The sequence below is a fragment of the Castor canadensis genome, chromosome 11, assembly GCF_047511655.1.
Source record: "Castor canadensis chromosome 11, mCasCan1.hap1v2, whole genome shotgun sequence".
In the NCBI taxonomy this organism is placed as follows: Eukaryota; Metazoa; Chordata; class Mammalia; order Rodentia; family Castoridae; genus Castor; species Castor canadensis.
The window spans coordinates 84171143-84197258 of NC_133396.1; the positions used below are offsets into that span (position 1 = coordinate 84171143).

The 26116-nt window shown below is 46.8% G+C and overlaps 2 protein-coding genes and 1 long non-coding RNA gene across 6 annotated transcripts in view; 1 reads left to right on the top strand and 2 right to left on the bottom strand.

The window, feature by feature from the left end:
* Positions 1–1818: 1818 nt before the first annotated feature.
* Tor3a (torsin family 3 member A) lies at positions 1819–17552 on the bottom strand. The gene is made up of 6 exons (XM_074047350.1): positions 17037–17552; positions 16520–16627; positions 13754–14019; positions 12298–12476; positions 6999–7123; positions 1819–6539 (listed from the first exon to the last, which is right to left on the bottom strand). Exons 1-6 carry the CDS (start codon positions 17419–17421, stop codon positions 6292–6294), a joined length of 1311 nt encoding a protein of 436 aa, XP_073903451.1. The 5' UTR covers positions 17422–17552; the 3' UTR covers positions 1819–6291.
* Positions 17264–23051, top strand: LOC141413858 (uncharacterized). Its single transcript, XR_012438808.1, has 3 exons — positions 17264–17403; positions 19041–19256; positions 21227–23051. It is a non-coding gene; the product is annotated as an uncharacterized lncRNA (long non-coding RNA).
* The window catches only part of Fam20b (FAM20B glycosaminoglycan xylosylkinase), a 41869-nt gene continuing 37588 nt past the window's right edge, over positions 21836–26116 (bottom strand). For 3 of the 4 annotated variants that reach the window (XM_020174753.2, XM_074047352.1, XM_074047351.1), the window contains exon 8: positions 21836–25467. In XM_020174753.2, the coding sequence (XP_020030342.1) occupies positions 25236–25467 (232 nt within the window). In that variant the 3' untranslated portion in view covers positions 21836–25235. The remainder of the gene's footprint in view (positions 25468–26116) is intronic. The other variant, XR_012438807.1, reaches the window with a different exon arrangement.

Consider the following 26116-nt stretch of genomic DNA (forward strand, 5'->3'; position numbering starts at 1 on the left):
TTTAGTCAGTATCCCTCTGGTTCACTCTTTAGAGTATGCTGTGGTGTGGGGGGTGGTGAATACTCATCCTTTGATGGATTGCATTTTTTACACCAAGCTTCATCTGGAGCCCGGGCTGCTGTAAACAAGGTAGATAAGTGTGTGTGTGTATCTCCAAAATAAGGTAAAGGGAAGTTTAATTCTCTCAAAATCCATTCTGAGGACAACTCCAAATAGGTTCTAAAAGTGTTTTGAACAAGAGTAGCATTAATATAGCCTAAGTATAGACCCTCAAAAAGGAATATTCTATTCTTTATTTTTTTAGTTAAAACTTTTTTCTCTTTAACACATAAATTGTGCATATTTATGGGGTATAGTGTGATGCTTCTATACATGTGTATACCAAAATAATCAAATCAGGGTATTCAGAATACCCATAACCTCAAATATTTATTTTGGTTGGTTATAGCGTTCAAAACCCTCTCTTCCAGAGCTTTTGAAATATTCAATACAATGTTGGTAACTGTGGTCACCCTATTATAAAGTCTAACACTAGAACTCACTTTTCTGTAACTTTGTGGGTATTACCATACAGGCTTGCCTCTATAGTCCCTCCTCTGCCCTCCCCAGCCTCTGGTGACCAGTCTTCTATGCTGTGCTTCTGAGATGAGATCAGCTCCTTTAGATCTGACAGATGAATGAGATCATGCAATATTTGTCTTTCTGTTTTTTGTTTGGCTTATTTCGGGTGACAGTATCTTCCAGGTTTATCCATGAAATGAGAGGATTTCAATTCTTTTGTATGCCTGAATAGTTTTCCATTTGTATATGTACCACATTTCCTTTGCCCTTTCATCTGTTGTTTTTTTTTTATTGTTTTATTATTCATATGTGCATACAAGGCTTGGGTCATTTCTCCCCCCTGCCCCCACCCCCTCCTTTACCACCCACTCCGCCCCCTCACTCTCCCCCCAACCCCCTCAATACCCAGCAGAAACTATTTTGCCCTTATCTCTAATTTTGTTGAAGAGAGTATAGGCAATAATAGGAAGGAACAAGGGTTTTTGCTGGTTGAGATAAGGATAGCTATACAGGCAGTTGACTCACATTAATTTCCTGTGCGTGTGTGTTACCTTCTAGGTTAATTCTTTTTGATCTAACCTTTTCTCTAGTTCCTGGTCCCCTTTTCCTGTTGGGGTCAGTTGCTTTTAAGGTATCTGCTTTAGTTTCTCTGCGTTGAGGGCAACAAATGCTAGCTAATTTTTTAGGTGTCTTACCTATCCTCACCCCTCCCTTGTGTGCTTTCGCTTTTATCATGTGCTCAAAGTCTGCCCTTTCATCTGTTGATGGAAACTTAGGTTGGTCCCATCTTTTTGGCAATTGTGAATAGTGCTGTAGTAAACACAGGAGAGCAGATATCTCTTTCACAGACTGACTTTATTTCCCCTGGATGTGGTGGTATTGCTGGATCATATTTTTAGGTTACTTTGTGTGTGTGTGTGTGTGTGTGTGTGTGTGTGTGTGTGTGTGTGTGTGTGTGTGTGTGTTTTCATCATTCCCAAAGAATGTATGCACATTTGAATATTATACATTAGAATGTATTTAAAGCAGTCCTTTGCCAGGTATCAGTGGCTCACACCAAAACTCTAGCTACTCAGGAGGCAGGAGATTAAGAGGATCACAGTTCAGCGTCAGCCCAGGCAAATAATTCACAAGACCCTATCGAAAATATCCAACATAAAAAAGGCCTGGAGGAGTGCCTAGTGCCTAGCAAATGTGAGGCCCTGACTTTGAACTCCAGTACCAAAAAAATAAAAAATAAAGCAGTCCTGTTGAAAGTGCATTTTAATCTTTTATTAAAATTTTGAGTTGATACATAAAAATTTTACACATATATAGGGTTCCATATGATGTTTTCATACATGTATACATTGCGTAATGTTTAAATAAAGTTAAACATATCTGTTCAAACACTTAACCTCTTCATGGTAAAAATGTTGAAAATCCTTTCCTCTAGCCTGTTGAAATACACGGGACATTGTCATCTGTAGTCATCTTACCATGCAGTAGCCCACCAGAACTTCTTGCTCGTAACTGTGAATTAGTACCCGTTGACCAACTTCTTCCCACCCCTCCCTCCCGTTCTCAGTGGCAGTTCACATCGAACCCTCAATTTCTATGAGATCAACTTTTCTGTGTTCCACATGAGTGAGATTGTGCGGTGTTTTCTGTGCCTGACTTCACATAACAATGATCTGTTCCATCCATGTCGTCACAAATGATATGGTTTCTATTTATCCTTACACAGGGTCTTGCTGGGTAGCCCAGGCTGGCCTGGACCTTACAATCCCCCTGCCTCCCAAGTACTGAGAAACTACCAGGCTTGGCTAGGATTTCATTCTTTTGGTGGTTTAGAATAGCATTCCATTGTGTATATGTACCACATTTCCTTTATCCATTCATCATTTGATGGATAATTGGGTGGTTTTCATTTTGGGGCTGTTGTGAATATGTTGCAGTAATCGTGGGAATGCAAATGTCTCTTTGACATTGGCTTCATTTCCTTTGGGTATATATCCAGTAATAAGATTGCTGGATCATGCTGGGCACCAGTGGCTCATGCCTGTAATCCTAGCTACTCAGGAGGCAGAGATCAGGAGAATCGCAGCTCAAAGCCAGCCCAGGCAAATAGTTCCGAGAGACCCTATCTCAAAAAACCCTTCACAAAAATAGGGCTGGTGTGGTGGCTTAAGGTGAAGGCCCTGAGTTCAAGCCCCTGTACTGAAAAAAAAAAAAAAAACCCACAAGATTGCTGGATCATAAGGTTTTAATTTTTTGAGAACCTCCATATTGTTTTCTACAGTGGCTGTACTACTTTGCATTCCTACCAACAGTGCAAGGATTCCCTTTTCTCCACATCCTCACCAGTACTTAGCGTTTGGTGACAGCCATTCTGACTGGTGTGAAGTAATATCTTGTGGGTTTGTTTTGCATTTCCTAGATAGTGATGTTGAGCATTTTTTCATGTGCTTGCCAACCATTTGTCTACTTTTAAGAAATGTCTATTGCCCATTTTTAAATGGGGCTATTTGGGGTTTTACTTTTGAATTTTTCAAGTTCTGTACATAATCTGGTTTTTAACTCAGATGCATAGTTTGTAAACCTTTGCTCCCATTCCGTGGATTATCTCTTCACTCTTCTTCCCTTTGCTGTGTTGCCTTTAATTTAATGTAATCCCATTTGTCTGTTTTTGCTTTTTCCTGTGCTGTTGGGGTCTAGTCCAAAAAATATTTGTACATTCCTATGTTTTGAAGCACTTTCTCTATAGTTTCTCCTAGTAATAACTAATGAGATGTTTTTCATGTTTTTATTTATGTGGAGTTTTATTTGCTGTGCTGGGAGTCAGACACAGGGCCTTAGCATATTAGACAAGCATTCTACCACTGAGTCACATCCTCAGCCCTTGGTTTTTTGAGACAGGGTCTCCCTATGTAGCCCAGGCTGGCCTCAAACTCACAATCTTCATGCCTTTTGCCTCCCAAGTCTTAGAATTACTGGTGTGTAATGTTAATGTTTTGAGGACCTCCATATTGTTTTTATAATGACTGTACTAATTTATATCCCCAGTATGCTGCACATCCACAGCAAGATCTTTTTGATAATAGGTATTTTAGTTGGGTAAGGTGGTATTCTGTGGATTTGATTTGCATTTCCCTGTTGAGTAGGACTGCTAAGCATTTTTTCATATACCTATGACTATTTCTCCTGTCTTTTGAGAAATGCCTCTATGGATCTTTCGCCCAGTTTTTGTTATTGTTTTGTTTTTGGGGGATGGTACTGGGGCTTGAACTCAGGGCCTTGAGCTTGCTAGGAAGGCACTCTACCACTTCAGGCACTCTTCCAGCCCCTGCCCATTTTTAAATTGGATTATTTGTTGAGTTCCTTCGATACTCTGGACATTAATTGTCATATGCATAGTTTGTAAATAGACTTGCAACACAAAAGCCTTTTCTTGAGTTCTGTGTAAATTATTAAACCTGAGAAAGGGGTGGTGGGAGCCCTAGCTTTGTAGCCAAGATTGGTAGAAGGTGCAGATAACTTGGGGACCCACTACTTGTCGTCTGAAGGGGGGACAGTCTTGTGAAACTGAGCCCATAACCCGTAGTAACTGTAGGTAGTTAATGTCCAATCCAGTTGCAGACGACCCAGTTTTTACCCACCACGAAACAGAATTGCTTGGTATGGAAACTCCACACTTTTGTGTACAGAGAGCAAGATGACTTGTTTTTATTTACCTAAAGCTGTGTCCTAAGTGTTACCAGACTTAAATGTTCATGCTGCTCATGGAAAGCCTGGGAGACAGAACTTGGTAGAAAGAGTCAGGTTTATTAAAGACTCCCTGAGGAAGATAGAGGGGCTATTTCTTCATCTAAAAGCTCTATCTTAGTGGGCTCATGGGGCACAAAAGGCTTTCATAGGAGAAGATACAGCAAGACTGCTTTCTTCCTCCCCAGATCTCTGAAACAGACCTCAACCTCCTGGGCCCAGCATTTGCATTTTCTTTTCAGACAGGTACATTACTTTTCTGCAAGTCAGTTCTTCTGAGCTGAAGAGGGGATACCATGTGAAAGATTAAGAGCAACTGATGAGCTCACGGATTCTCCCCACGCCCTGTGGGCCATGTAGTGATGCCCAAATGGAAGCTGAAGTGAGAACGAGGATGAGGATGAGTAGCTTTCCTAGTGTCTCACAGTGGTTAAGTGGCAGAGCCACAATTGACTGGAGATGGTGGCTGGAACTACGTTTTACTGCTGCTTGTCTTTCCAAGGTGGGTCCTTTAGATCCTCTACTTGACACCAAACATGGCTGGCTAGTTCTAAGAGAACATGGACCGTTTTATGTCTCAGATTCAAACATGCCATACCCTCCAAAGTATATCAAGAGTTTAGAGCTGGGTGTGTACTAGGTTCGGGCAGCAGCTGCATGTTCTTCTAGAGAGTTCTGGACTGCAGGATAGTGAGCCAGCAGCTAAAACTTGCCCCATTTGACTTGCCAGTAGGCCTAGTTTACTTTTGTCCATTGGTGGTGTGAAGCTAAGCTGCTTTAATTCATTTATTTGAATGCTTATTGAGTACCTAATGTGACTGGGCCAGGTACTCCCAACCTTGGCAGTTGAGTGCTTAAGCCCAAAAAAATGTTGCATGGGGAGATAAAGGTATTCTAATTTACAAGGGCTAAAGGAGAAAGGGTTGAGGAGGGCTTCAAAAGAGAACTTGACATAATGACAAATGGTATGTTATTCCAGAAGTGCAGTAGAAGGGAAGAACCAAGAAAAGGGGACCAAACCTGGGAGGTGGAAAGCACATTACACAGGTTTCACATGTAAGCACACCATGCCTTGGAAGCCTGTTTAGGAAGAGGCTGGCATAACTTGGTTCAGCCAGCATGGTCCCAAAGCAAACTGAAACAGACCAGCCACACACCCTGCTGGCCCTCACCTCATCTCTACTGGTCCCCATCAGGATTACCTGGCATTTGAAATTTTACTAAGCGAGCACATTATGAGGTCTCAGTGAGGAAGTAGGCCAAGGATATTAAAAAAATACAAATTTTAATCTTTATAACAATGTCATGTCAAGTCCACCCCCCCCACGCTTTTTTTTTGGTGATGGTACTGGGGTTTGAACTCGGCAGGCATGCACTCTGCATTTTTGTTGGTTTTTGAAACATGGTCTTGCTATGCCATTCAGTCTGGCTTTGAACATAAGTTCCTTCTGCTTCTACCTCCCTAGTGCTAGACTGACATGCATGAACCACCACATCCAGCTAAGGCCCCTAATTACTTTTTTAAAAGGTTTTGTTTTTCAGTCTGCAGAGCAGAACAAGTGTTAGCCTACACTCATGCGATTTTGAAGTATCTCCCCATGCACCTTTCCCTTTAGCCTAAGGCTCTTTGCTCATCTGCTCAGCTTTCTTCTGGGAGTAAGAATGTGAAAGCCAGCCCACATGTGAGGTGTGTTCCCCATTGCTGGGCAGTAGAACTTCCTTCTTCCCTGTTCCGTACCTGTACTGCCAAGGACACCACAGCCAGAATTCTACGGAGCCTTTGGGGTTTACCAATCTCCCCACTGATGTCCTCCAGCCTCCTGGCCCACATTGTGCAATGCAGGTCTTTAAGGCACTAGGTGATTTTTAAGACTTGCTTCTGCTTCAAAGCCTCCATTTTACACATGAGTTGTGTTAGTGATCGTGGACACCAAATGCTTCCCTAGCCGATCTGGAGGTTAGTGGAGGAGGAAGCCTATGCAGCCTTCAGGGCAGCATGTAACTAATTCTCTGGGCAATGGCTTTGCAGCCCTGGGAGGAGAACAGCTGCTCCTCTTTGGGGACATAGGTCATCATCTTGGCAATTTCATCCAGAGCCTCTTCTGTGTACGGGAGCTCCTGGCTCAGGAAAGCATCGCGAGCACACAGCCTCACGTGACGGAACTCCAGTGGCAGGAAGGGGACAAAGAAATCAACCAGCTCCTTCACAAGATGGCTGTGGCCAAATCCACTGTCTGAAATCAAGACCCAGAGTTACATGGAGTCTAAGCCCAGCTGGAGTTTTAGGTTGTCCTCAAACCTAAGCCAGCTCCAGGAAGGCTTATTTGGAGCCATGTGGCTGTGTCTCTTCTAGAGAAAGCACACCACGGTGACTGTATGTGTCACAGTGCAACAGAAGAGGAGCCTGGCTGGCACTGATGGCAGGAAGCCAACCCACCCTGGTTCTCACAGTGAGAACCGCAGAGGCAACAGGCTTCGAAGCCCAAAGCCCGTATGTATTTCCAGCGCCAGTGCCACTGACTTGCAAAGCATTTTCAGAAAAGGAGTTTAGGTTTTCTTGGCACTTGTGCCACCAGAAATTGAGTGTTTCTGATGTGTCCTCTGGGGTGCAAGCTCCCTTGTCATCTCAGTCAGCAGATACACTAATCACCTCCAGCAATGACTCACACCAGAGCAGGGCACCGGCCAGTTACCTTCAGACTCTGTGATCTCAGCCTGGAGGTGTGATTCCACATGCTCCATCGTAATTTCTTCCCGGGATCGTCCAGCCTTGAGCAAATTTAGGACCACCTCATTGATGGCATTGCCCCCAAGGTTACTGGAAGAGATCAGAACTGGTTAAGAGACATCCTTGTTACTATACTTCCTTCCACATGGGTTGCCTGACCACCAAGTCCAGTGCCTGGAGGAATGGAGGCCATAAGGCCTGGGCCTGAGCTCCCCAGCAGCCTAAAGAAAGACCCTGTCTTGCTTTGCCACCCATTCTCCCTTTCTTACTCCTTTTAGGTAACACACTTGAGACTGTGCTAGATGCGGGGAGCACAGAGACGATAAGACTGGCTTCTTTTCCTCGACAGGCTACACACGTGAGATTCCGTGACAGTGTGATGGGTGCTAATGTAGGTGCCATTCATGGGAGGGTGCTGCTTCCATGCAGACAGGTTGGGTAGTGACTGTCAGCGGGAAGGGTGTGTGCCAGGCATGGCCATAGCAAAGGGATGTGACCATAGTATGAGCAGTGGCCACAGCGGGGAAGGAGGCAGACAGCCACTGCAGGGTATGAGCTGTGGAGTGGGGGTGGCAACTGCTTAGCTTTATGTCCTAAGATCATGCCAGGGCTACAGAGGTTGAGTTGACAGGCACAGAGTGGGTGCAGAAAGCTGGTCCCAGAGCTCCCCTCCTCCAAATTCTGTGTTTAGAGGTGATAAAGGGATGGAGAAGAGGCAGGGGGAGGAGGATTTAAGATGGTCTAGAAAACTACTGACAAGCCTCCTGCACGTGGACATGAGAAGAGGTCAAAGAACAGGTGCTTGCTGTCTCCCTTGAAGAAGGGTGGAAATGGAGGTTTGGTTTTATCCAAGGTTTTTTGTTGTTGGGTTTGTTTGCTTGTTTGTTTTTTGGTTTTGCCACCTGTGATCTCTCTAGGGGTTGAGAATCACAGGTCTGAAGAACTGAGTTAGAGGCAGGAGGGAGAAGAGAAGACAAACCCAGGGAGCCACCAACTGAGAAGGTGGGCGGCCACACTGGAGACTTGGAGCACTTCCTCCTCTCCTATCTCCTCCCCTTCCTCCCCCGCTCTTTCCCTGCTATTCCCAGGGGCCAGCAGAATAGGGGAGAAAGAAAGGGGAGGGCAGGCAGCAAGTGGAGGAGAGGGGATCCCACAATTCCATTCCTAAGCTTTGAATGCCCTTGACACCCTCGCCTCTGTGCTCATTTAGCTTTTGGGTACGTGATGTGGGTGAGGCTCCCCCTGCTTGCCTCCCTGCTCTGCTGAAGAGAGGTTGGAGCAGGCACCCTTCCCTACCTGGGAGCTGAGCCGAGACTACACATTGCTGAGCCTAGTGGCCCAGGGCCTCCCAGCTGGAGGAGCCCAGCAGAAATCAGACAGTGTTTATGCCTTGCTCAGGGCAGCTGCTTGGCCAGACTTCCCTAATACCTACAGGTGGAGAAGCTGCTTATGACACCCACTTGCTTCCTGACACACCTTGCAGCAGCAGAAGCAAGACTATCCCCCACCCAAACAAATGAATTGCTCCCACCGCTGGCCTTCCCCACAGGAGGTGGAGGCAGGTAGGTCTGTCTGCATGGGCAGGAGGATAGGCCTGGAGAGGGGGAGATGGGGAGATCAGGGAGGTCACTTGCTTGCTCCAGGGCACCGATCCCAGTGCCTTCCTATCTCTACCCAGAAAACCACCAACCCTAAGCTGCTGGCCAGGATGTGCTCGTAAGTATTTGTTAGTGTAGTTTGTCTACACTGTCTCCAGTGGATTCCCCCTTCTGATTGTACCATGTTTCAAGCTTTATCTCATTCACAAGACAGGCCAGGGAGTTCTTTCTTCACTGCTCCCCTAGTTTTCAGCACCTCAGGGTTGGGGCTCTGGCAACCCCTGTCCTCCATTCCCTCTGGGCGACTTATATTCCCTTGCTACTACCCCCCTCCTTCCTGGAGCACCTCAATTCCCTTCTATATCCTCCCCAGCCACCTGCCATGTGGAGTGACCAAGGAATCAGTAATGAGCTCCAACACCAAATGCTAAGTCTTCCTGAAAGAAGAGAGAGGGATTAAATAAAAAATCCTTGTGCCTTAGCTTCCTTGTTTGTCTCATTTTCATTTTGAGACATATGTAGCCCTAGCCCAGGCCTTTAGCCTCCCAAACACTGGAATTATAGGCACGCATCATCCCATCCATCTTAGTTTCCTCATTTGTAAAATAAGAGAATTGAACCAAACAATCTATGGGGCCCTCCAGGCAGTCAACAAATAAGCCCTGAGCATTTTCTACCTGCTGAGGTACAGGCCTGTGAATAATTCATGTAGTTCTTCCTGTCTTTCCAAGTTCTTTCTATTCTTAATGCTGACATTAGCTCGAAGAAAAGTGGCATTAATGAGTGGCTCAAGAGGTAGAGCTCCTAGCAAGCATGCAAGCATGAGGCCCTGAGTTCAAACCCCAGTACAGCAAAAAAAAAAAAAAAAGAAAGAAAGAAAAGAGGCATTAATGACTCTCCTCTCCTTGCAGTTTCATGAGAGAGTGTCATCCATACTTGGTAGAAATGGACAGAGGTAGTCGGCGGTAGCTTCTGGTACCTAGACAGCATGCACTCCAACTCTTCCAGCCCAGAAGAGGGATCAGCTGGGGCACCCAAACCCACTATGAACTAGACTCAACTGCCATTTCTAAATCTGAGCCATAAAACAGCAACTTCCCTGCTCCTTACCTCTGTTGTTCTTCGTGGCATAGGCACAGAACCCTAGGTCCTGCCCTAAAACAACCTGGAGAGCCTGAAAACCAAGTCTCCCACAAGCAGAACCCAAGGAAGGAGATCCTAGAGTAGAAGCAAGGGAAGGCACCAATGGTTGCAGGATAAACCAGGATCATCCACAAGTTCCAGCTGGACCTGTGGCCAGGCATGAATGATTCTGCCAACTCCCAGTTACAACCAAGCAGCCTCCATTCTCCCGCCCTGGCCACCCATGCTGGAGAGATGTGAGCTGTCTCCGCCTCCTGTGGGTCAGCCACCAGTAAAGCTCACTCTGCAAAAACCCTGTGCTAAAACATTGGCTTGTGTGCATATCAGGCATCACGCCCTGCCTGGAGACCTGTCATCCACCATCAGATGCCACGAGAGTGCTGGCTGGCAGAGCCACTGTGCCTCTACACACCTGAGTTAGGATGTTTTCCAGGATTAAACTGCAGGTCCTACCCTAGTGTGACTTGGTTGCCTTGCAGTTTAGTTGCTATGCCTGTCCTTCAAGTAAGAATCCTCCCTGTAAAGGGGAAAGAAAGTCAAGTTTGTGGCAGAAACCAAGTTCGGAGACTCAAATATCAAATACATGTCTTCCCCACCATCACTAGGACACCTGAGAACCCTGAGGGGCACCCACACCGGTGACCATCAGCACTCCCACCACACCCATCGGGGGTGGGCTGGGATGAACTATGGCAGTCCATCCCACAGCCTCTCCCACAAGGAAAGCTGCACCAGAGCCACTGGAACGCAAGGCAACATCTTTTTAAGTGGCCCTCTGTGTCCCTGTCACAGGTATGTGTCCTGCAAGTGTGGCCATTGTTGGGTAGTGGGATGTAGTCTAGCACAGTGACTTTTCCCCAGTCCTGCCTCCACCCTGGCCAATCGGCTATGTGCCACCACGTGGTTGCTGTCAGGTCACTGGGGGAAAGAGCATTTTTGTCCAGGGGATGGGAGGGCCCTGGAGTTGCGAGCTGGTGGATGACCAAACTACTACAAAGGCAAATGTTTGCCTAGAGACAGGAGGGTGACTGCATCACAGCAGCAATCATGGCCCTGGTGAAGGTTTGTCAAGTTGAGAAGCCCCAAGTGGGGAAAAGGTCAGTTGCATCAGGGCCAGGGCAGTGATCAGGAGGATCGTGGTTCTAAGCCAGCCCCATGCAAACAGTTCTCAAGGCAAATAGTTCACAAGACCCTATCTGGAAAAATACCCAACACAAAAAACGGCTGGTGGAGTGGCTCAAGTTGTAGAGAACCTGCCTAGGAAGAGTGAAGGCCCTGAGTTCAAACCCCAGTGCAGCCAAAATAGAATCCGGAATCTGGTAAAAGTGGAAGGGGCTCCTGCTGTAGGCTTCATTCCTCTCCTGGGAAGGACTGGCTGCAGCGGTGGTTCAGAGGGTTCCCAGTCCCCTCCTCTACCTGGAAGGCCTTAGGGAGAAGCTGTGGGGCACTACTCTGCATTTGGGAGCCTCCACTTAATTTGCAGCCGCAGGACATTTGAGCCTGCTGCCTAAGAAGACAATAAATAGTACAGAACTTGGGAAACAGGCATTGACTGAAGAATTGATGGTCCTCATCTCCTGATTCTGGACCCTGAAGTCATAACAGAGGATACCTTTCCTCTTAAAAATCACACCGGGGTCTTACTTCAGGCTCGGTGTATGTCTCCCGACGCCTGACTTACACACCCATGAGGACCTGTCGTCCTTATGGATACCCCGACCCAGCAGTGGTTTAAACCTGCTCCATTGTGTCTTGAGGGTCCACAGTTCCCCCTCCTCTCTGCACACACACACACACACACACACACACACACACCACTTTCCAACTCTCACTAGGTGCACCCTAAAAAGCCCTGGAAAATCACCCTTGGAGCAGGTGCAGCAGCGGGAGGTAAGCATGGAGGAGGCCAGAGAGGAAATCAATTGGCTTGACTTGAGTCAGCAAGAGCTTTGGTGAAGCATGCGAGTTGGAGCCTCCATAGAAAGGCAGAGTTGTCAAGTCACTTCCAAGTTTGCTTCCTGCACAGCCATGTTGAGAGCCCTGGGTGCACAGTGGAACAAAGCTGGGCAGCACAGCCCAGTGGTTAAGTTCTGTCTGGGGCCTTGCATGCCTAATAGCAAGAGCTGAGAGCTCAACGCACACCTTCCCCTTGAGAAGGGGCTCTCTGCGAGGAAGCTGCCCTAGGTGCCCTGCAGATTAATCCACCAGCCTAGGCTGTGGGCCCCACTCCCTTAGGGAATCGGGGCTTCCAGGTACCTGTATCCCAGCCCGGCTTCCAGGCAGCAAAACTTCTGTTTCTGGGCCAGGGTCTGTGTTAGTCTGTACCTTTTTTTTTTTTTTTTGGCAGTACTGAGGTTTGAACTCAGGGCCTCACGCTTGCTAGGCAGGCGCTCTTGCTCCACTTGAGCCACTCCACCAGCCCTGTGTTAGTCTCTTGAGCACCAGGTTCAGCCACCTGTCTGAGCACAGAAGCCTGGTACTGTCCTCCCCTCAGCCCTCCTGGGCCTGCTCCTCAGCCCTCACCTGAGAAAGAGGAAGATGGATCTTGGAGCCTCAGCCTTGTGGCCTTCAGGGGCCTGACGCTCCAGGTGTGGTCCAAGGAGCTCCAGCAGCTCTGGGTGCAGCTTCTCGGCCTCGTCTAAGATGAACAAACTCTGGTGGCAGCGCTGCTGCATCTCCTGAATCTGGCTCAGCAGCTGCTCCTGCACAGAACACAGCAGCTGCTGGGACCTGGGCAGCATGGTTCCACCTGGTGAGGACACCACATTCCCCAGCCATCTGCAGTGGATCAGCTGGGCTCCGCCCTCTAGAACTACCCAGTCCAAGGCTCTGGGTAGGCTCTTAGTTAACAAGCTTCCCAGGTGACTCTCCTTTACCTGGCATGCGGCAGCCTTAGCCTGGGTAGAGGGCAAGGCCTAGAAGAAGCCCTTGGGAAGAGGCCCCAGTTCCAGCCTTGCTCTCTGCACTCCAGGAGTAGGTCCCATCTGGGAACTATTGCCAACTCACTCTCCCAGGGGCAGGAGTCAGACTTGTGTTACTGAAGCAGGACAGGCTCAAGAGCTAGAGGCAGCCACAGTCCCCTGCCTTGCCCTCCCAAGAGCAGAGGCACCCAGACTGAGCTGAGATCCAAGGGAGCAAGCCTGCTGAGGGCCTGCCTGGGGACTCCCTTAGCGGGTGGTTCTCGGCTCCCCACACCAGGAAGGACTGAACCCTCAGTTGAACAGATGCTTCTCTGTGGTGTTCACCAGATCTGGGCACAGCTTCCAACAGAATTTGCATTCTCTGACATCTCTAGCTCCTGGGAGTCTGACTTCAGTCCCCACTCACCAGAGTTGTGTAGGGTGTGAGTGTGTGCACACATCAGTTTTCACAGCTGAGGCCACAGTCAAAGCCAGGTTATTCTTCCTGGGACAAACCTTAGGACAGCTGGGCTTCAGAACAGCTCGCCCTGCCCTTGCCCTCCAAGGCCTCACTGAAACTGCCCAGTAGCTTATGCAACCTCCACCTTCAGAGGCCGTCTTCTGAATTCTAGAACTGAAAGCCAAAGGTGCAGTGGGCTCTGTCTTACTGCAAGTGAGAGTTTGCTCACCTGCTGACTGGTTTTAAATACTACGTCTCCTGAGTGGCGGAACAGCAAAGGAATGTTCTGCCCAGATGTGCCCAGGTGGGAGAGTACGGTAACAATCGTGCTTGTCTCTGTCCCGCGTTTCCTGTGGCACCTCAGTACTGCCGTGACACAAAGCCAGCCCACGATTCCATCGGCATTGTGGCTGTTGAGAGCCTCAGTCTTCCCTCCTGTGTGCCACGGCAGAGTAGGGGTCTCTGTCACAGGTTCTGCCACAGCAGCTGCCTGGCCTCCACACCCCCCCCCGGCCTCTCTAGAGCCCACCTTCTTGCAAGGAAGGGTTGCAAGAAGGGTCTGCTTTACTGTGGCCCCAGCCGCGGGGTGGCGAGGCTCCCCAGCAGCGCCCGGCCTCACCTTGTACAGGTCCACAAACTGGGAGTGTGGGAAGTGGAACATGGCGATAAACATTTTGACACAGTCGCTCCTCAGCCCGTCCCGATACAGGTTCTCTGCCAGCATCTGTGCCACAAAGTTCTTGCCTGTGCCAGACCAGCCGTGGAATGACAGAACCAGCGCCTTGTGTGGCCGGGGCATCTGTAAGTAGCCCCTCACTGCTTTTAGGACCAGCTCGCGGGCCAGGTGCTGGCCATGCAGCTGCACACTCAGGTCCAACTCTAAGCCTAGGGACAGGAGAGAACCACAGTGAGAGGCGCACAGCCGTGTGCCCACCAGTGGGTGGCCCAGCATCTCTGAGGTGGGATCAGTTATTCATCCTGTGTGGCCTCAGGACAAGAAGCAGAGGGCAGAGCTTGAGACAGAAGAGACTCAAAGGGTATTTTCTGAAGAGTTTTCAGAATCGCCCTTTCTGAACACACCCCAGAGTGGGTGGCACAGAGCAGTGTGGTGGAGGGACCTGCCCACACCCCAAGGTGTCCTATCCCTTAGTTTCAGGTCTTCCTGAATGTTCAAGAAGCCCATTTTTCATTCTATTTCAATTGAGCCCACACTTGTGCAGAGTGGCTGCTGTGGGCAAGCCCTCCCTAAGCCAAGCCCGTTTCCTCTCTGCCAAGAGCTTACAGGATCTGGAGGGAGGGAGGCTGTGCTGCCAGCTGGGGTAAGGCCTGGCCAATCAGCCCAGTTTCCAGGCATTGGAAACTGAGATTTGAAAGGGACTGCCTAAAGTTTGGCAGCCGGGAAGGGTGAGACTTCGGAATCCTTCACAGCCACTTCTGGTTCTCCAGACAGAATGGTTTGGACATCCAGGCCCTGGTGTGACCAGGGGTAGGTTAAGGGCAGAGCGGTAACTTGCTGACTGCCTACTTGGGTCCTATCCTGAACCAGCAAAATCCAAACCCAGACTTCCTGAGCTATGTGGAGTCCAAGATGGTCCTGTGCCAGATTCTGTCCCCACAGACACACTGTGTCACTGGTACTTTTTCCATTAAGTGACCAAATATCTTGGTGGGCCTCAGTTAGGCAGAAGCAAGTGAATTCTGGGCAAGAAATTGGTCTGGGGGAAAGAGAGGAAACTTTCATAAAGCACAAAACTGCTGTTCCTTAATCAGACGAGGTTCTGTTCTTAAGGCTAAAGAACACCCTCCCAGAGTTCAGTGCAAATTACACCTGCAATCTGCAAATAAAGCCACAGAAACTAATTTTTTAAAAATACCCAAGGGAGATTGTTAGTGGGGATTCATTGAGGGCAGGAACTCACGGGCATATGGTAGAGCATTTTCTCTCCATGTGATGGTTAGTACAAATTCGTTTATAATAAAAAACAACCTCTTGTGGTCATCAGTGGCTCAAACCTGCAATCCTAGCTACTTAGGAGGTGGAGATCTAGAGGATTGTGTTTGAGGTCAGCTGGGCAACAAGTTCTCAAGACCCCACTGCAACCAATAGCTGGGTGTGATGGTGCACACCTGTCATCCCAGCTACTGCTGGAAGCATAAATAGGATGATGCCAGGTTGATCTGGGGCATAAAGTGAGACTCTATCTCAAAAATAACCAGAGCAAAAAGGACCAGAAGAATGGCCCAAGTGGTGGTACACTTGCCTAGCAAGTGTGAGGCCCTGAGTTTAAGTCCCATATCACCAAAAAAACAAACAAAAAACCACCTTATTTTTCTCAGGGAATCCTCACTGAGAAACCAGGGAACCCATGTTCCATCCCCCAAACATTTGGCTCAAAGTTATAAAGGAACGCTTTTTTTTTTTTTTTTGAAATAGGGTCTCACTACACAGCCCAGGTTTACCTCCAGCTGGCGATTCTTCTGCCTCAGTGTCCCAAGTGCTGGGATTACAAGCTGTATTACTAGGTCTGGCTAGAGTGGGACACTTAATCACAACCCCAAATTTCTAGTTAGTTCTGTTACTGGTTTGCTGTTCTGTGTAGAGAGACAAGGTGTCCTGGGCCTGACTCTTGAAGAGTCACACGCTATTCTGGGTTGAGTCTGTCCCTGTAAAACTCTTAGCACAGGGGCTCAATGCTGATCATACTTCCTTGGACCCACTCCCAGTCCAGGATGGCATGGTGAGGTGACAGATGAGCAGAGGAATCCTTCAGGGATAGAGGTGACAATCAGGGACTGTCCTACAGCTGGCAGTGTGCTGTGACATGTTCATAGCATTCCCATGGGTCCCAATGATCTCTGAGGCATTAATCTACAGGTAAAAGGGGTCCCCACCATCACAAAAGAAAAAAAAACTAAAGGTAAAAAGGGTCTTTTGTTTTGCTCCCTGACATCTAAGTAACTTGGTGCTTTCAAGAAACAGGATGGAGGGCTGGGGGTGAGGCTCAATGGCAGACTGCTTATCTATCAGGTGTGAGGTCCTGGGTTAGATCCCCAGCAACACGAACTGCTCCTCCCCCCAGCACACCCCCCACATCCACCCTCCCCCCTACACACACAGGGGATGGAAGTGATTTGGCCTCTGTTCCTAATGGAAGAATGCAAACATCCATGAATGACACTATTAAAGCTGGTGTCACCTCATTCCTACTGTTGGAGGGTGTTATTTCTCAAAATCCTCAAATAAGGGCAGACCTGACTTCCACCTGTGGCAATCCCTGCTTGGGGGGAGGTTGGGCAGAATGACAAAAGGTCACTTGCACTCCAGCCATTTCCCTGCAGGCCTTCCCCACAGGCGCTGGCCCCTTGCAACCACACCTGCTCCCACCTGGGAAGTCATTGGTGATCCTGCAGTCCCGGCCACCTTCGCAGCAGTCCTGGAAGCTGCAGAACCACGTGCTCAGCATCTCCAGGGACCACTGGGGAAAGCTCCAGCCTGGGAAAGGAAGAGCTGTGAGACAGGGACAAGATTCTTTCAACCATGCCAGGGATGTGACAGCCCGGGCACACAATGTCAGTGAAAGCACCAGAAGCACAACTCAGGTCCCAACTCCCAGCGCAGGCTCTGTCTCCTGCACGTGTCCAGCACCGCCTCCATCAGCAGCAGAGGGGCAGCAGGTACTTTGGGGCCAGGCGACAGTCACCGGCTTTGTCTACAGAGGATTGCCCTCAAAGTCATCAAGAAAGCGGAAAGGAGCAGCATGACCGACAACGTCCGGGTGGGCTAGGGGACAGCAGAGGAGTGGGGAGCATGGGAGGAGGGGCAAGATGGCCTGGCTGTACCCAGGGGCTGCCCCAGGGGAGGGTGTGGAGGTACGAGTCAGGGGCGGCGGGTGCGCTCTTACCCGGGGTCCCCGCGTCCTCCTCACTGTCTTCCTCGCAGTGCTCGGGCCACACCTGGCAGCTGACAAGTGCCCAGTACCGCCTGGAGAGGGCAGCGGCCGCCCGCAGCTGCTCCCGCAGGCGCTGGACGCCGGGCCAGGCCCCGGGGGAGCCCGGCCGGCCCGCCCGCTCCCTCGGCCCGGCGGCGGCGCGGTGTCCAGGCGCGCTTGGGGACGGCAACAGCAGCGGCAGCAGCAGGAGGAGGCCGAGCCGGGGCGCGCGCGGGCCGCCAGGCATGGCCACCCTGCGCTCCGCAGACCGCGCGGCTTCCGCTCCGGGATCCAGGGGCCGGCGGGGATTGGAGTTGCCGCTACGACGACCGATCCGCGGGTAGGGCGCGTCTGACATGTGACCCGGGCGGGGAACCGAAACCCAGCCTGATGTCCCCAGTGTGCATGGTGGCCCTGTCCACAGGCTTCCAGGAAGCAGTCTTTTCTGGGGGTGACTGTGGTGGCAAAGAAGGTGACATCAGGTTTTAAGATGGCCACTGTCGATCTATTACTTTTGGGCAGGTCTGGTGATCTGTCTGAAGTTCCACCAAATAAAGACACCCAATCGTGCCTTGCCCATTGTTGGAGGTCAACTTCCTGCCAACCTGATAAAGGAAGCTGGCGAAACTATTACTGAATGAGGGGGTTCCCTCAGATGCCCAGTTTCCACCCCAAATCATAGGTAACTGAGATCCACCATCATGAAAAGAATTCAAAGGACACTCTCACAAGGTGGAAGGTTTAGTAAGGATGTATTTTAATATAGCAGGATAAAAGGGAAAAAAATTAAAAAGAGGAAAAAGCATCACCTGCTAGATAGAAGTGCAGGGGTAAGAGACAAGCTCAAAAATGGCGGCTCTTTTGTGGGTTCTATATGCGGAGTATAGTGTAGCAACCCCCAATCATTAGACAATGGTTCTGGGTGGCCAGGAAGGGTGCTGTTTAGTACTCTAAAACTTGGGATGTGATCCAGTCCTACCCAAAACACAGGGACAATAGGTGTGTTAGCACTTCCTTTTGCTGGACATCCCTTTCCATTTTTCCATCTTTCTACCCACTCAAGGAGTCTTGCAGCTTAACATCTCAGAGGGGAAGGCAGATGCAGACAGCTCCTTTGTCTCCCTAGTTTTGTAACTTAACATCTAAAAGGAGGTGATGGGAGGGAAGCTAGCTGCTCTAGTATTTTTTAAGTTTTTACTTCCTGGTTTCAATATAAGTTTGGGTCTTCTTTTAATATTTATAAAAAATAATATAGTTTCCCTGCCTCAAATCCTGGTTTAGAGGATCCTGCCTCAAAACCATGCCAGCCAGGAGCATTTTGTGGGCAGGGGGAGTCAGCTGAGTGGGGAAGAGGCCTGAGATTCCTGCAGAAGGGAGCCTGTCTGGCCAAGCCAGCCCTGGCTCCTCCACCGAGGGAAATGAAACAGAGCAGCAAACAACCAGCAGGTTTCCACTGCTATAGTCCACCTAGTACAAGAGGAAGCTATGAACTCCAGTCTGGAGGTATTTGGGATTTGGAAATCCCCTGAATCACAGGGAAATCATGCCATCTCCTGTCAGTAATTATATCACATGAAAATTACATCTTATGAAAATGCAGCAGCTTTCAAATGCCTGGGAGTATAAGCAGCCATCAGACTCCACTGGCAAATACCTGGGCACATCTTTCCTTCGGGCTCCCTTCTTCTTAACCAGGAACACAGGAGGTTGTTAGATTTCAGAAGAGCTTAATGCATTTTGCAAAATCATTCAATGGCTCAACACATCCTGCCCTAGCTGGAAGCTGCTTTCAAGAAGACTAGAGGACTTGGCTAGTCACATATTTAGTGGTTTTAAGAGGGCTCTCCAGATGTAAGGGGAATCCCAGCACTACGCCTCACAAATGTCACAGGCAAATGGCCTCGTGTGCGTGCTCATTCTTAACACATTCCATGCCAGGGCTGGCAGGTCATCACACTTGTCCTTCCTTTCAAACAGCCAGAGAAACCAGACTGCTGCCTTTGTTAGTATGCCAGGAGAGTGAAGCTGAAAAGTAATGTTACATGTCACTCGGAATGATGTCGGAATGGAACCTAACCCTTGCACGGGGCAGCAGCCCCAGCACCAGTACAGCATGACTTGCATCAAACTTGAGGATTACCCATGCTCTGGTTTGCCCCAAGTGCCTCCCAAAGGTCCAGATGTTTGTTAGAGGTGAGTTCTCCAGCATGGCCTTATTGGAGGTGTGGAAACTTGTAAGGGGAGGGTCCTAGTGGGAACTTGTTGGGTCACTGCCGGCATGCTCTGATGGTGATTGTGACACGCCGCTTTTTCTTTTTTGCCTCGACTATGGGTGAGCAGTTTTGCTTCACCACGTGCCCCTACCCCCCAGGACTATAAGCAACGACTTGGGATGTCTATAACCATAAGCCAGGACAAACCTTCTCCTTTTAAGTTGTTACAGTGATAGAAAGCTGACACACACTACTATGCCTATTTGAAGTCTGAAAACATTAACTCATTCAACAAATATTTGGGCACAGAATTAACCGCGTGGGTACTACCATTTTCTATTTGGATGACTTTGGGGTTATCCAACTGCCCTCCTTACTTTCCTCATCATGAGACAGTCACCTCATAGGGATGCTGAAAGACCAGTACCACAAAAGCTTCATAAGCACTACACGTTAACTTTCATTTTCCTCTACAGTCATGATATATAAAATAGTCTACTGGAAGAAGACTGAATGGTTTGTTAATACTGGTGTTTATAGGTGAATTTATAGTGATTAAAATTACTAATAACAACTCAGTAGTAGAGTGCTTGCTTAGTATATGCTGGCTTCAATCCCCAGCACTAACCCCCTACAAAAAAATTGCTAATAACAAGAGTTTATCAAAAATAATCCAAGTTCTAAGAATGTGTAAAGAATGATCTCAACTTGTACTTTTCAGGTAGTGCTAACTGCTAATTTCTGACATCCTTTGGACTTAGTAATTCATAGTAAATAAATTGATAGCTGGGAAGTCCTTGCTCCAGCTTGATTTCGAAGTATTTCCTAAAAAAGTCAAGGCAAACTTTTTTCACCAGCCTCAGCTCCACACAGAAACAGCATACCCATAGACCAGATTTAGGGAAGTCTCTTAGTATTTCGATAAACTCACATTTCATCCTTAGGGCTTGGAGGTAGTGGCTGTCAACTCCAGGACTAAGAGCTTTGATCATAGGGACATCTAGAGGCTGTTGTGGAAACTACAGGCAGCTATGATTGCTCAGCATGGAGGTGTTACTCAATGTGGTCCAAGGATTCAGGGCACTGCCTAGGAGCTTGTCAGAAATACATGCTCACACCCCAGACCTACTGAATCAAAACCTGCATTTGAGCAAGGTCTAAGAGGAAATGCGCACAGCACCTTTACTGAGGTCATGGAATTGGACCTCGCCAAGCATCATCTTTCCCAGCCCCACTGAAGTCAGAACCATCTGCCTTGAAAACAATCGCTGAATACAAAGCTCTAAGTTAAAAAAAAAAAAATTAAAAAAAAACTAAGACAACAAAAAAATGAACACTTTACAGCCATCTGTATGCCCTTGGGTTCCTTTAACATCTATGATATGCCACAGGCCACTGATGTATCACAGAGGTCCTAAACTGTCCTTTGAAGAGACAAGGCAAACCCATGTTCTCTGATGAAGGTGACCCTGGCACCGGAGGCCCAGCTGTGTTCTAAGCACACAGCTGTGCAGTTCCAGAGTCATGGTTTCTATACACATCACGTGTCAAATCTGGCCCAATTCCCCCTTCAGTCAGGTGCCACCTACCCCAACCCAGTCCTCCATGTTTCTTCCCTGCTCCTTGTTTCCAAAGCAATTAATTTGAATTATTCCAGAGACATTCGGGGCCTTACAAGTTCTCTTCTCCTGGAACTAGACTAGAGGCTCTGAGGGGATAGTCACGGTCTTCTTGTGTCACAGTGCCCAAACACCTCACCAACTGTGATTTAACACTGTCATTCCCTGGGGCTTATTCTGTAACTTACCTTACAAAACCTCATCTGCAGAAAAACAAGTGGTTCTAACCATCCCTGTCTATCTTGTAAAATGAGGTCAGTTTAGAAATCACATTTACAGGTAAGTGCACTGGGTAAAGTTACCCAGTAACAACCTTTTCTTTTACTCCCAGATGCCTAATACCAGTCGGTCTGATATACTTGAGAAGCAAATGACTTCTGAAATCCAGCCTGCAAAAGGACTTGTACGTGATGAGTCAGTGAAGAACACAGACCAGGCTTCTGCCTCCACATGTACTCCAGTCCAAAGCACAAGAATTGGTTCAACACGCTACAAATCAAGAACAAATCTTAAGACTCTGCTGAGTTGTCTGCTTGAGCTTATGGCTGGATTTCCATATCAAAAGTTAAAGATGTGGTGTTCTAAGAATTCTAACCAGGGCAACTGGCCTTTGTTCCTGCCTATATGGCACACTATGCTGACCATAATTCCTTATCTCTAAGAAGCTGCAGGATTGGAGTTAATTACTAAATATACAAGAAGAACCAAAGAATGGTCCTATGGGAAACTTCACTAGTTACAGCCTGGTGTGGACCGTCTGAAGATCAGCAAGGTAAAGTAATGGTCTTATCCCCTGGGTATTGTGAAGCAACCCTTGTGGAATTTTAAGTGGGGGCAAAAGATGCAATCTGTTGTTTTCGAGACAGGTAGGAGACAGGAAATTGGGTGGGGAAATCCTGAAAGGGAGAGAAAAGATTAACAGGAAAAGATGACACTTCAGTATGTATTAAAATCTTTATTTTTTTCCAGAATTGAAACCCACAGAACATTAGAAATTTGGGTGTATATCTGTTGTTTGGTGTCCTGCCAAATAAAAGCTCTTTTTGTGCAGCAGCTCTGACAGGAAATCCTTGGCAGATGAAAGAGGGTATTGACTCCTACTCCTTCCTTTAGACAAATAAATTAGCTTTCCAGTAAATTATTCCCAGTTTCCCCCAATGTTTTGTGTTTTTGAGGAACACCTCAGTTCCTAAAAACCTGTGACAGTACAGTACCCAGTCCCTGTTCACCACTAGATCTTGAGGAATGAAAGGGAGAGAAGCCAGCATGCCCACACATCAAGTGTCACTGAGTCACGCCACCTGGCTCACTGTGCATACAGCCAGTGCTGGCTCACCAGAATTGCTCAGATGTTTGCTGAATACATGGTCCCTATGTCACTTAGGGTCTACTTACAGAGACTAAGAACCTTTTCTCTTAGTCCTTCTGCAACATAGGTCAGTATTTCCTTGTGTTGAAATGACTGTTTTCCTTGCTAGAATACACACATGGCTATATTAATGTATATGCCTTTACCCATGTGTCCTAAAGCCCATGTTCACAGGATGACTCATGAGACAACTCGGTGACAGTGGCTGTTTCACCATCGTTGAGGTGTGGTCACTTACTGGTCAAAGAAGATCTAGGGAAGAGTGAGAAGGGAGGCTGAAGGAGTATGGCATACGGGAAGGAAAAGCTACAGTCTGTTTTAAAGAAAAGATGGGTTTCTTTGGATGATGATGCTGCCTTCAGGTGACATTGAGAAACTGCCAAGTACAGGGCTGAACTTTCCCAAAATAATATATAACAAGTGTACCTGAATTTCTTCATTTTCTTCTTAAATTTAATTTGAGACATTAATTCTGAGTGCACACAGGGAAAAATGCCTTAAGATATATTGAACAATATTCTGAGCAAATCAGAGCCTATTGTTTTGCCAAGAAAATTATTTATACCCCTCTCCCAAACCATAATGCAGCTTTATATTAAAGAACAGCTTTAGAATGAAAGCTCTCCATCCAAATGTCCCCGTTCCAACTTGGGATACACACTTTTAAGAAGTGGGAGGAGAGCAGAAAACAGCAATCGGTTCTGATTTTCCTCATTTTGTAATATTAAAATGTACCCATGTACTATGTACAGTTCAGTAAGCATACCCAACTTAGAGCTGACTAAAACACTCTAGTGACTTTTTATACTAGCCCTAGATTTTAATAAATAAACAAACCAAAAAGGGGACAGTGTTACGCAACTTTAAAAAAAGATATCTACCTTTTTCAAACAAACTTAGTGTTTGGGAATTTTAGGACTAATAAGCTTATGGCTGTTTTTTCAGCTTAATCCAATTCCAACTTAGAACATAAATTTATATTCTCAGTGTCGTGTCACACCACTCTTAGCTTAATTCTAACTTTAACCACTGTGCATCTGAATACCTTTTAATATCATGAGTTTAAAAATAGAAAGGATGTAATATAATTTCTACAACTGCTTTGAAGAAAGGATGAGATACTTTCACTCCTGTGTTTTTCCTCAGCAAAATTTCTGCCTTGCACATTACAAATGAAGTTTCCAGTTTGAGAGGAGTTCTTATTCATGTCAGTGCGGCATACTAAAGGCAACATGCGTTTGAAAGAACACTAATCCATCATTTAGTTCAATTAACACTTATTGGGGAGAACAGAGCAGAGCCGGCCGACATTCTTTCTACTGTCTCCTGCCATTTGGCTCTCAGAAGCTGAGGGGTGAACACTAACCAAGGTATTTTCAAACTGTGAATCTTCCTGGACACAAAACAGCAAGACTTAAAATTGCAATCAATGCCTCCTTTTGTTAACACTATTTCTGTATTTTGCGCTAAAATATTTGTCTTCTTAAAATAAATACCCTTTTAAAAACTCAGCCAATTCTTCCATCCACCTCAAAATGCATAAACAAAGTATAAGTTTCCTGATTTCATTCTATTTTAAAGTAGTTATAGATTACTTGGTTTCAACATGAGAAAACTGGGGCATAAGAATAGCTGCCTAAAACTTCTCCAATAGCTTGTATTAACTGTGTTCAACCACACTGTTTAATTCTCTCCCTAAAAGTATTACAGAACTGGAGCAGCATCTGAACAAGATGCAGGAGAGAGATGCAAGCTCCACATGCACAGATGAGTGGGTGGGCCCTCATCAGATGACAGGGAGACCTGGCTCCCTCTCCCTTTAATTTACTACAGTTGCTTACACGTCAAAATCACTTTGCCAAAACACAGAAGTAAACCTGTGTTTCAGCAACCTACACTTAAGAGTGCTCCGAGGGAATGAAGAACACTATTACATTATGGGTTAGAACTGCAAATGAAACTAAATGAAATTAGGATTTGACACAAATCAGAATCTTAAGGCTCTTTTTGGTAATCTCCTTAATTTCAAGGCTCAGAAGACTTAATACCTTTGATTCCAGTCTTCTGCATGGTGGCCTGAATCATAAGGTTGGCTACCAGCAGGGTGCATGCTATCTCCTGTAGTGTAGCTGTTAATTTGGGAAGGATATGCTTACTGTAACAAACAGGGGAAAAAATCAGTTTCCATAAGAATCATTTCTCTAGAGAAAATTTTTTGGCTAATCTGGACACACTGTGGGCCTGCAGATTTTACTTAGACAGTCATTTTTTACTTTTTATACTCTTAGGAACCAAAAGACAGGGGAACATGTTATTCACTAATTCAACCATTGTCCTGATTCTGATCCTAGCAAGTGAGTTTTTTCTTTTTCCTCTTCCCTTCCCTGAGATCATCAAAACCACACTACTTAGTTATGAAAAGCCTGAACATCTTCTGCTTTCACCCTTCTCTACAACAGAGCATACTGTTTTGGCTCAATAGAATGCAAGGTCTTATTTGTCGTCACTCGGTAGGAGGAAGTAAGCTCTCTAATTTGATTAGCTCTGGTGAAGTAAAGACACAAGAGATTTCAAAGTGTTTCCATAAAATCCATAGGTGTGGAGAAAGGACTGCAAGGTTCACCTCAAAATATACACTCTGGAACCAATCCCAGCATTCACCTATCCAAATGTCACACCTCTGTTTGTCCTTTGGCATAAGAATAAAGACTGACTGATGCTGGTGCTCACTCTTAGGATGGTCAACCTTGGAGGAAGTCAGGTGATCCCGCAGGAACCACTCATGCTCTGAAACTTGTGGGTTTTACTTTAGCTTCTACTATAGAAAACACCAGAGCCACTCAAGGCCACCTTGTCCTCTACCACCAGGACTTGCTGCTGGTCACTCCCAAGCCATCTCACACCATTTGGAATTGATTGTGCTGTTTCTCTATCTTTGTAAAAATAAGTTTCACTTATTTTGTGTTGAGAATTACAAGTGGGAGAGAGGCATCCTGTCTTCCACCAGCACAGTGTCTATCCCAAACTGGTCAGTGCACTGCTTCACAGTGGCCAGGACACTCAGGAGCCGCTGGTCCACTGCATCCAGGTGAGGATCAGAGAGCACAGGGGAGATGGGGTCATGGGCCATGGCAGATTTTAAGGCAGACTTTAGCACTCCATTCTTTAAGGAGTTCAGTCTGTTCCAGGTAGAAACCCGAATGCTGGAAGAGAAAGTTTAAAGACAAGTTACATAAAACTTCTCACTATCAAATAGAATTTAAAACCGATTTGTAGTTTAAAAAAAAAGTAAAATATTTTAACAAAAAAAATAATTTTTGTTTCAGAATTACTCTGCATTATGAACAAGACACACACCAGGTTCTGTTATTTTTTTCTGGGTCATTAATCAGAGATATACACAAAGATTTACTTATGTTCTCTACAGTACTATTTGTAACAGGAAAAATGTGAACCAATCTGAATGTTCAACAACTGGGAAATAATTAAACAAATATGATTCATCCATTCAAGGAAATACCATGTAGCCATTCAAAATAGTTTTGAAAATTAATGCATGGAAAATGCCCATGATATAATGTTGGCACAAGGGGAAGTTAGAGGAGAAACCTTTGCTCTGAATCTGTGGGAAACTGTGTGTGTGCTTAGAGTGAGCAGACAGCAGATGAGAAGGTAGTACTTTGCAGTGGTGACAGGAGTCATCCTCACACACGAATGGGGACTTCTAATTTCCTTCTTCGTGTTTCTAAATTTTAAAAAATTCTATTATTAATAGGAAAGAATTCATGTATTTTTATTTTTTGGTGGTTCTGGGGTTTGAACCCAGGGGTCTGGCACTTGTTAGGGAGGTGC

Excerpts from the sequence above, each read along its gene's own strand:
- Tor3a (XM_074047350.1), bottom strand. The coding sequence starts at position 17,421 with ATGTCAGACGCGCCCTACCCGCGGATCGGTCGTCGTAGCGGCAACTCC. Across the intron at positions 16,628-17,036 it reads GGAGGACGCGGGGACCCCGG|GCTGGAGCTTTCCCCAGTGG; the intron begins GTAAGAGCGCAC and ends TTCCTTTCCCAG. Across the intron at positions 6,540-6,998 it reads TGAGATCACAGAGTCTGAAG|ACAGTGGATTTGGCCACAGC; the intron begins GTAACTGGCCGG and ends TCTTGATTTCAG.